Source organism: Macrosteles quadrilineatus, unplaced genomic scaffold, assembly GCF_028750875.1.
Source record: "Macrosteles quadrilineatus isolate MER2022 unplaced genomic scaffold, UCM_ALF_1.0 Scaffold_8__2_contigs__length_117827958, whole genome shotgun sequence".
NCBI classification, from domain to species: domain Eukaryota; kingdom Metazoa; phylum Arthropoda; class Insecta; order Hemiptera; family Cicadellidae; genus Macrosteles; species Macrosteles quadrilineatus.
The window spans coordinates 23,366,291-23,376,059 of record NW_026542601.1 but is presented as its reverse complement, the minus strand read 5'-3'; the positions used below and the strand labels follow the sequence as shown (position 1 = coordinate 23,376,059).

At 32.8% G+C, this 9,769-nt stretch overlaps 1 protein-coding gene across 1 annotated transcript; it reads left to right on the top strand.

The window, feature by feature from the left end:
• The first annotated feature begins 853 nt into the window (after positions 1–853).
• LOC129001169 (uncharacterized) lies at positions 854–5,586 on the top strand. The gene is made up of 2 exons (XM_054428382.1): positions 854–1,005; positions 3,961–5,586. The coding sequence occupies exon 2, from the start codon at positions 3,995–3,997 to the stop codon at positions 5,342–5,344; it is 1,350 nt and encodes a 449-aa protein (XP_054284357.1). The 5' UTR covers positions 854–1,005; positions 3,961–3,994; the 3' UTR covers positions 5,345–5,586.
• Positions 5,587–9,769: the final 4,183 nt, after the last annotated feature.

Here is a 9,769-nt window from a genome sequence, read left to right as displayed (position 1 = left end):
TCAATTGCAATCTATTTCCCTCTTCAATACATCAAAATAAAAACACAGTGATAAAATGTGTGTACTGATAATCATACTTTTGCTAAACCAATTCTGGCAACAAAATCTGAAACAAAAATATTTCTCAGCATCAAAGTACACAACAATTTAGGAACCAAACAAACACTACTATGTTACTCATTAGTTTTGCATAATCGTAAAATATATTGTTATTTTATATTTTTTATCCGTAATGACACAAGATCTCTAAGACCCCAATAATCAGACTCAATGGGTTGGGTAAATTAAATGGTTTTAATTGATTAATTATATAAAATGGCAGCTTTCTTTGGTTATTTAATTGTAAATAAAATCATTTTTTATTGGCAATATATGTTAATCTATTTACTCTGTCAATGTCAATAGGTAACTTAAAAAGCCATAAGTTTCCTAGATAGTCTGTAGAAGTCTAGTGTTCATTCTACCAAATACTAGAAGCTATATCATTCTAATCCCACATTAATTGTGTGACCAAAATAAAAATTGAAATGAAAATTGACACACATAGTTACAACAGATGCAAAACCTGTCATGAATAATAGAAGAGGAACTACGAGACAAGATAATTAAAGCGTATTCCTCATATGTAAATATTAATGCTTATATAAACATTGTGACAAAGAAATCGGTAATCTGCCCTATGAGATACCGCGGTTGATCGTGTCATAAACAACACAAACAGGAGTCAAGCAACCGAAGTAACCCAAAACCAAAACTGACAACAATGAAGGAGTACCACGTGACTTCAAACCAGCTGTCCTTGTGAAATGAGGTCAGCTGACTTATCTCACAGCTGTTGGTTGCGAGTTGCGAGATGGCCTGTGTGGATGTGCGTTTCAAATGCAAATCTAGGAGTGATCAGTGATAAGTGGGTTGTGTACAAAATATTGCAGTACAAGTGTTGATGTGGGTGTGATTTATCCGTTAAACCCAATTGGATAAGAATAATACAACACTGGCAGGATGGTTAGTAAAAATTCATGTACATTAGTAAAAAAAAAAAAACAATTTTAGTACAGTACAAAAAATTCAGACAAATTAAAATTATTCAATTATTTGAACTGAACTGATTTACAAATTTGTTTCAGTATACAGGATAGAAACATTAATTTATATTTTCAAAAATGAACTTGAAGAGGAGACCTGTGGAAAATTTGATTTTTGACACATTTTGACAGACTTAAAAACTTGTTTGTGGGGCAAAAGAATGTATTGAATTGAAAATTTAAAAATTCAACAGAGAGTATGGTCATGTTGAAGTTTTTAGTTATACTTAAAGAAAGATTTAATTTAGTACCAAGAAATAAATAACACCACTTATACATACGCTATACTATGCTGTATTAATGCTATTGTAGCTGATTGCTACTGTATTAACCTTTGATAGCATATTAATTCCTGAAATAGGAACTGATATCAAAAAATACTTCTTTATTTTTTTAACATTTGTTTTATTTATATACAATTTAAGAAATGTGTAAGATTAAAATAAATTAATGTGTTGGATTGCCAAGTTAAAATTTCCATCATAGTAAATTGAAATTCCACTGAAACTTAAACCATAAAAGCAGAAATTAGTTATAAAAACGCAAGTTTCCTTTATATTGCTTTTAAAATTGAAATACTGAGCCATGCATGGCTCGGTCCCCCGGTACTTAAATTATAATACAGTTTTTATAAAGAAAGTTAAAGAGCATCACTGGAACTATGAAAGTGGAACTCTAGAAATCACAAGGGCAAAGCCCTTAGGGAAATTACCTTTTTTGTTACCATTTGCAGATGTGCTCAGGATCATAAGCTTTAATGACACCTCAATCGTTAAAATCGATTAAGTAGGACAACTGAAAAAGGGATGTTACAGAGAAAACCTGTGTTGTATTAAGTATATAGATTTGTATTTTAGTTTATTACAAAATTGTTAGCCAAGTTATCAGTTAGGATAGGTAAATGGTGTAGGGTATACCTTTTCTATTCGATTGTAAACTGCAAACCCTACAGGCTTTGTACCTAACTTATTATAGTAATGTACACAATTTTAACAACCAACTTAAAACAATGAGTAAAAACATAAATACTGAAGAGACCTCTATTATTGTTTGTGAAAACACTTCAAAATAAAGGGCTGCTTGCCCTTCTCTACTTCCAACTTCTCTACTTTGACCCTTCGCTGTAACAAATAAAACTTGTGATTAAAATTTCTTCCATTATTTGTTTTGATTTTCTGTTTATATTGTGTTGTTATTTCGTCACCAGCATGGCAACCCATAAGGTCCATGTTAATTAAAAAAAAAAAATTTAGATTAATTTTTTGTGCCTATTTTGGAGTTTATTTTAATCTACAAAGGGATTCTGCACATCTACAGGAAAATATCTTTCCAACTATGCATAGATTTTCCCTGCGATACATACGAGCTGAGAAAATAGGTTTTAAAGAAACATGCTTGCCTGTTAATAACAGGGTGTTTCCAAATTGTCTGGACATATTTTGTGGACGTGTTCCTTGGGCTAGGACAAACATAAAATGCCATATAAGTATGGGTCTAAACAGCCTAGATATCTGTTTGTCGGTCTGTTTGTGATTTTTAAGAGTTATTTTATATCTTGGGCATTTTTCAAGATAGAAATTTCAAAATTGGTATAAATGTGTATTTTAGTACGTAAAAAGAGCTTACAAAGTTTCGTTCCAATATCTCAAGCCGCTTTAATATGGCGGTCATTTTAAATCTTAAGTGCCTAATTTCATGAAAACTGTAAGTATTAAGAAAATTGTTATTCAAATCAAAAAGATTGAGAATTTATATCCAAATCAAATAAGACCTTGTTTGTTAAACTCGGATGACAAACAACCAAGTTACCGGTATCAGTTTTTTTCTACGTTCGGTTAGGCAATTTAATAGGACTACCATTACTGCTCTGTAAAATTAACAAATAATAAACAATATGCATGTCCTTTAAATTGCGTACCCGAATGTAGAAAAAAACTGATAACTCAGTTGTTTGTTATCCGATTTTACTAAACAAGGTCTCATTTGATTTGGATTTACATTCTGTATCTTTTTGATCCGAAGAAATATTTTTTTAATATTTACTGTTTTCATGAAATTTGGCATTAAAGATTTTAAATGGCCGCCATATTGAAACTGCTTGAGATATTGGACCGAAACTTTGTAAGCTTTTTTTACCTACTAAAATACACATTAATACCAATTTTAAAATTTCTATCTTAAAAAATGCCCAAGATATAAAATAATTTTAAAAAAATTACAAACAGAAACCGAGGCATTTTAGACCCATATTTATATGTCATTTTATGTTTGTCTTAGCCCAAGGAACAAGTCCAGAAAATATGTCCAGACAATTTAGAAACATCCTGTATAGATTGGACTACTCTTCTAATGACTCAAATAATATATATATCAAATCAAACTATAAATAAATTGTCATGAGAACGAGAACTTTGAAAATGTGTCTGAGCTTGCAAAACAATCCAAGTTTTGTGTTGTTTTTGTGATGTCACAAAAGTAGTCGCATACAAAAACCTCACCTCACCAATCTGAATTAAAGGTGCATTGCCTTGCCTCTCTCTTTGGAAGTGTTTGTTTTCCAATTTTTTATAGTCTGTTCAAGGAAAAGTTGTTAAAAAGTATGACCTATTATTACTAAAGAAATTGTCTACTAATCCACTTCATAGAAAATTAAAACTATCATGCAAAAAAAAAAACATTTTCTTGTAAGTTGGTTTATTTAAACTTTGTAAGAGATGAGAGATCTCCTGGTCTGCTGCTGTACCTAAACATTGCATTTGAGGTAGCACAAATAAGGTATTTGATCGAAATGAATAATGCTTTCATTTCACTGTTCTGAGAATTTATCTAACTACACATTGAGTATTTCTATTGTATTACGATGTGATGTTTTCAGGTTATCAGCCATACAGTCCATTGCCTCTGAGAAAATGTCTTTACTTGCTCTTCCTGAGGAAATGTTGGAAGTCATTCTGCTTTATGTTGATGTGGAAGACATATTGAATGTGTTAACAGTGGTAGGGAATAGGGGAAGTGAAGGCTTCTGGAAAAGAGTATCTTTGAAAAATGGATACAAGAAGTTACCTGAAGACACAGAGTGGAAATGCGTATTTCTCAGGAATGTAAATTGGCTTAAAGGATGTTTTGTGGAACACGAGTACAATATAAGTGATTTGTCTAAAGATAAGCCCATTGGTAGAAATGAGTACGGACAAATATGTCTCGATTGTGATGATTCTAGTACCCATCAAACAACCTCTGAAAACTTCAGGGACAGTATTTTTCTTAAGAGTCATACATTAATTTTTCAAAAACATAATGAATTGTTAGTTATGGATGTTGAAACCCCTAAAAATCTATTACAAAAGCTTCCCGGAAAAAGTGTAAACTGGTGTAACGCAAGTGAGTCTAAATTGCTTGTAAAAACACCAAACTCGCTAACAGTTTACTCTTTGAATGCATTTAATTATGAGGAAACGTTTGTTTGGGATTTGGACTGTGGTTTTCCTCTGCCTCGCTTTTTCCTTTCAGATGATTACTTCGTGGGTCTTACTCTAAGTAAGGAAAAGTGCATGACAGTTGTTAATTTAAACACCTTGGAAAAGTACTCCCAACCATTTAGTGAAAAGGGTGAACCTTGCTCTTTTGATGTGTGTGATCATATTTTAAACTTTATCTGTTTAGATGGACAACATTATGTGCTGAGAAGGTTTCATCTACAGAAGAGAGAAAAGTTGAAAGAGGTCCATATGTTTCAAAATGCAGCAATGATCCAAATCCCACAGATCCGAATCAACCAGAGAGCCTTTGTAAGCTGGGCAGTTGCATTAGATAATTGGAGTACTATGTTGTTGAAATGTTGGAGATCGCAAGATTCAACACATGATTCATTCAATGTGGTTAAGACTACATTCCTTGGCAAGTCTCAGCAAATTCTATGGTTACTGTTAGAAACTGATTATGTTATCTTTTCCACATCCAAAGATGTGGTTTCCATTGTGGATTTGAAAGATCCGGAGAGTGAAATGTTTGTGAAAATTCAAGAACATGGTTATCTAGGCCAAAACATTATATCAGATTTTTTGGTCTTATCTTACACCAACTGTTTAAAATTGGTAGATATCAAAAGTGCAACTTATGTACAACAGATTTCCTTTAAAAGTAGTTTTAAATTTAATAGATTCCGTGTCAACGCATGCTTTTACATTGTTTACAATGATTATGAAGACAAAGGTAATGGTAAACTTTGCATATATGACTTTAGATGTAAAATACAGTAGAACCTTGATATCTTGACCCTCGAAAATCCAGACTCTATAAAAATCCCATCCCTCTAAAAGTCATACCCTACAAGAATTGTTAGTGTACATCTGTACATGTAATTTCATATAAAAGTACAGTACCAAACAGAAAAACTCTGTACTTTACTGTACTTTAATATGAATTTTTGTACATATGCATTAAATTATACTATTACCTATATCCAATTGTTGATGATCATGGAGAGCATTTCAAAAACTTAATTTAGGAATTCCCATATTATTCTTATGGAGAACAACTAACTGTTGTAGTTTGCTTATTTATAAGTAGATATTTAGATAAAATTTTGCAAATTTGTAATTTCATACTAATCTATTGGCATTTTACATAAAAATACACTTTATACCTTCTAAACCCTGTATCAGCAAACTTAATTACTCATTTAACCAGATTTTATTTAAAAAGGGAAACATTCTGTGAGTTTTAGGGGAATGTGTTAATGAAAATCAAATCACACACAACTAGAAATTTGCTTAGCTTGTAGGTTTGCTGCGGTAGGGGTATTATTTTTGTCTCAGTAACCTCGGATACCTTAAATTCACTAATTGTAACTTATACAAGCTGCCATTTAAGTTGGATCATCAAGGTTCTATGTACCATGATCATAGTGGTGTGTAGTAGGGTACGGATGTTTCCATTCTGAATTTTTGTATAAACCCTATATATTAATTGGAAATCCATATTTTTTTTAAGACGATGGTGGAGCGTTCCTGTACTGGAAAATTTATATTTCCACTACACCACTGACCATGATGCTAGACAATTAAATTTATTATTATATTTTAACAGCTTAAAAACCATTTACAAAGTATCAGAACTTTCAATTATTAAAAGATAAAACCCTGTCTCCAAATCTTACCAGTTTTAAAACACATTTTTATCAGCTCAACAATGTTTTCAGCTCAAATACCAATAAAATGACTTTCCTATCTTGGTGTTGAAGATCCCAAACTGGACCAAGCTGCCCTTGATTAATCGGGATTTTAAATTTTATTTAAAGTAAAATAAATGGCATAAAAGGAAAAATAAAAAAAAATTCTAAAACAACTAGACCCCCGGTTGAAGGATACCTACAGAATATGTGTGATGAAATAAATCGTCATCATTATCCCCATGACTTATAAAAATGAACTAAAATTGGGTCTTAGTATTTTAGATTTCACTATTGCTCGAAATGGAACAGTTTCCAAGCATTTATAAGAGAGAATTTTAAATAAATTACTCTCACAATATGTATTAATTTATTAATATTAAATATTATTAATACATGTATTTATTATATTATGAGGTTTTATAAAAGATTATGTAACTAGGTGAAGTACAGTACTCATATTGTAAATAAAGACTTTTTTATAAACAATATTTCTAAATAATTTTCCAAGAGCTCAGTAAGTTCCACATTATTATTATTGTAAAAATAATTGAACAGCCATATCTTTTAATTTCTAATTGAATGCCTAATCCAGTGAAAAATAAGTTTGTTTAAAAACATTTTTTTCAAAAATATATATATACCTAGAAGAGTACTAGAGTAGGCCGCAAAGTAATGTTGATCGATATTGTAACAGGTGCTTATGATTTTTATGGAATTCTATAAAATATTTTGAATGTAATGGATCATTATCAAGACTATTTTTGTATTGTTTAAGGCCTACCTACCCTAGTTACGCTCAAATCTACAGTAGTAGGGTCAAGTGGGGTAAGTGGAACCAATGACAAACCACTAGATAGTGGTTTGTATTCATTGGTGGTTTGGTGGTTGCTTGTTAGGTTTTAGCAATAGTTCAACTTTGACCTTACATTGCTCAGGTATTATACCTGTAATTGTGAAATTTTTGTACCATTACTACAACTAATTAGCTTTTTAAAGACAATAACTTTAAAAATATTTTTTTTCTTAAAAATAAAAATAAATGAAAAGTTTGTGTTTTGTGGTACCACCATGGAGGAGGGCAAGTGGAACCACCCACATCTGAATTAAAATATATTGCATTGAGAGGAATGAGGGGCAAGAGGGTCAATAGGGAAATCTTCTGTAATTCTGGGACTTTTTGAATTATAAAAATATCTCTATCCGTTTTTAAGTTACAAACTTGTTTGTAGACCTTTACGGAAAACATCGTAAAATGCAAAGAAACGTAAAATTGCAAAATCTTGTAAAAATACGGAAAAAAAACAAAAAATAGTACTTTCATTGTGTGTGGTTGTAGTGGGTCGCTGTCAATGCGCCACGTTGTAGTATACTCTCTGGGCACATGATTCACTTGAAAAAAATATGGTTTTTAATATATAGTCTTTTTTTTAATCTAGCTCATACTGTTATGGTCAGTTAGTGAAATAACCGCCTTCCCTAATGTATCTGCAATACTAAAATGCTATGAAAAGGGAAGGAGGGAGGTCCACGACATAGACAAAGGTGAAGAAATAGCAAAGGCTAGCAATGGGGACTGTATGTGGCAATTAGAATAATGTATCTAAAATACTAAAATGCTATGGAAAGAAAGGAAAACAGGTCCACAGCGTAGGAAATTGTGAAGGAAGTAGTGAAGGCTAGCAGAGCAGAGTGGGGGAACCGTTTGGGGCAGTTAGATTAATCTATCTGCAATCCTAAAATGCTATGAGAAGGGAAGGAAACAGGTCTACGACGTAGGAAGTAGTAAAGGAAGGAGTAGGGTAGCATTGCAGAGTGTGGGAACCGTCTATGGCAGTTACATTAATGTATATGCAATACTTAAATGCCATGAGAAGGGAAGGAAACAGGTCCATGAATTAGGAAATGGTGAAGGAAGTAGTAAAGGCTGCTAGCAATGCGGAGTGTGGGAACCGTTTCAGCAGTTAGATTATAGTATCTGCAATACTTAGATGTCATGAGAAGGGAAGGAAACAGGTTCATGAGTTATGAAATGGTGAAGGATGTAGTCTATGTGTATATGTAGTGTGATGTGTAGGCTAAAGCAATTCGGAGTGTGGGAACTGTTTGTGGCAATTAAATTAATGTATCTGCAATCCTAAAATGCTATTGGAAGGGAGGGAAACAGGTCCGTGACGTAGGAAGTGGTGAAGGAAGTAGTAAAGGCGAGCAGCGTGGGGTGTGGGTACCGTTTGTGCCAGTTAATTATTGTATCTGCAATACTTAAATGCTATGAGAAGGGTCCACGTCATAAAGAAATGGTGAAGGAAGTAGGCTAGCAATGGGGACTGTATGTGGCATTTAGAATAATGTATCTAAAATACTAAAATGCTATGGGAAGAAAGGAAAACAGGTCCACGTAGGAAATTGTGAAGGAAGTAGTGAAGGCTAGCAGTGCAGAGTGGGGGACCCGTTTGTGGCCGTTAGATTAATATGTATCTGCAATCCTAAAATGCTATGAGAAGGGAAGGAAACAGGTCCACGACGTAGGGAGTGTTGAAGGAAGTAGTAAGGGCGAGCAGTGTGGAGTGTGGGAATTGATTTGTATCTGTACTAAGCCTGCGTTTAGAGTAAACTAGTGATTTTCACCGAGTAAAGCTCGGTCTCCAGGTACTAGGCTATAAACGAGCGACCTTTCATCAACTTTAAAATAAATTTATGTCTTGAGAATTGCCAGGTTAAAATTTTCATCGTAATAAATTGAAATTCCACTCAAACTTAAATTATAAAAGCCAAAATTAGTTGTAAATAAAACGCGAGTTCCCTTTTTTATTGCTTTTACAATCAAAATTATAAACCGAGCCATGGCTCGGTCCCCAGGTGCCTACTACAAGTATCACAATATACATATTAAAAATGTCTATACAGTAAAAGGCGGCCGTGGCTTATGTACTGCTTCTTCCCTGTGTACCTAAGACGCAAAAGACGTGTTTTGTTTAAAGATAACGGATTTGGTTGTATGACCTAATTCTATTTTTTAACTCAGTAAATATATGTCATAAGTAACAAAATGCCAAACTGTAGGTTCAATTGATGTCTTTAAAAACCCAGTGGAGGTTTTTTTTAAATCCTGCATGTTGTCAATTTTGGTCTAATGAAAGTTCCCTTAAATATTGTCTGGTTCCCTCTTGCGATGCTCTTGATTGGAGCTCTTGAACGTCTGCAGTTGCAGACCATCTGGCAAAATCGTAATCAAAGTCAAATCATTTATTGCCGCAACACATTTACAATGTATGACAACGTCAAAAATGGGTACTTTACAACAAATTATTTACAAATCAAATGCATCAGTCCATTGATTTACAATTATCAATGAATTCATTCAAAGAATATACACTAAGCTGCAACAAAATACATTTCAACTGTTTCTTAAGACATACAGGTTCTAAACTTTTAAGGCGAGGTGGTAACATATTGAACAGTCTTATTCCTAACTCAAAAGAACTAACAACTGTGCTTTGATAATTACATTGGT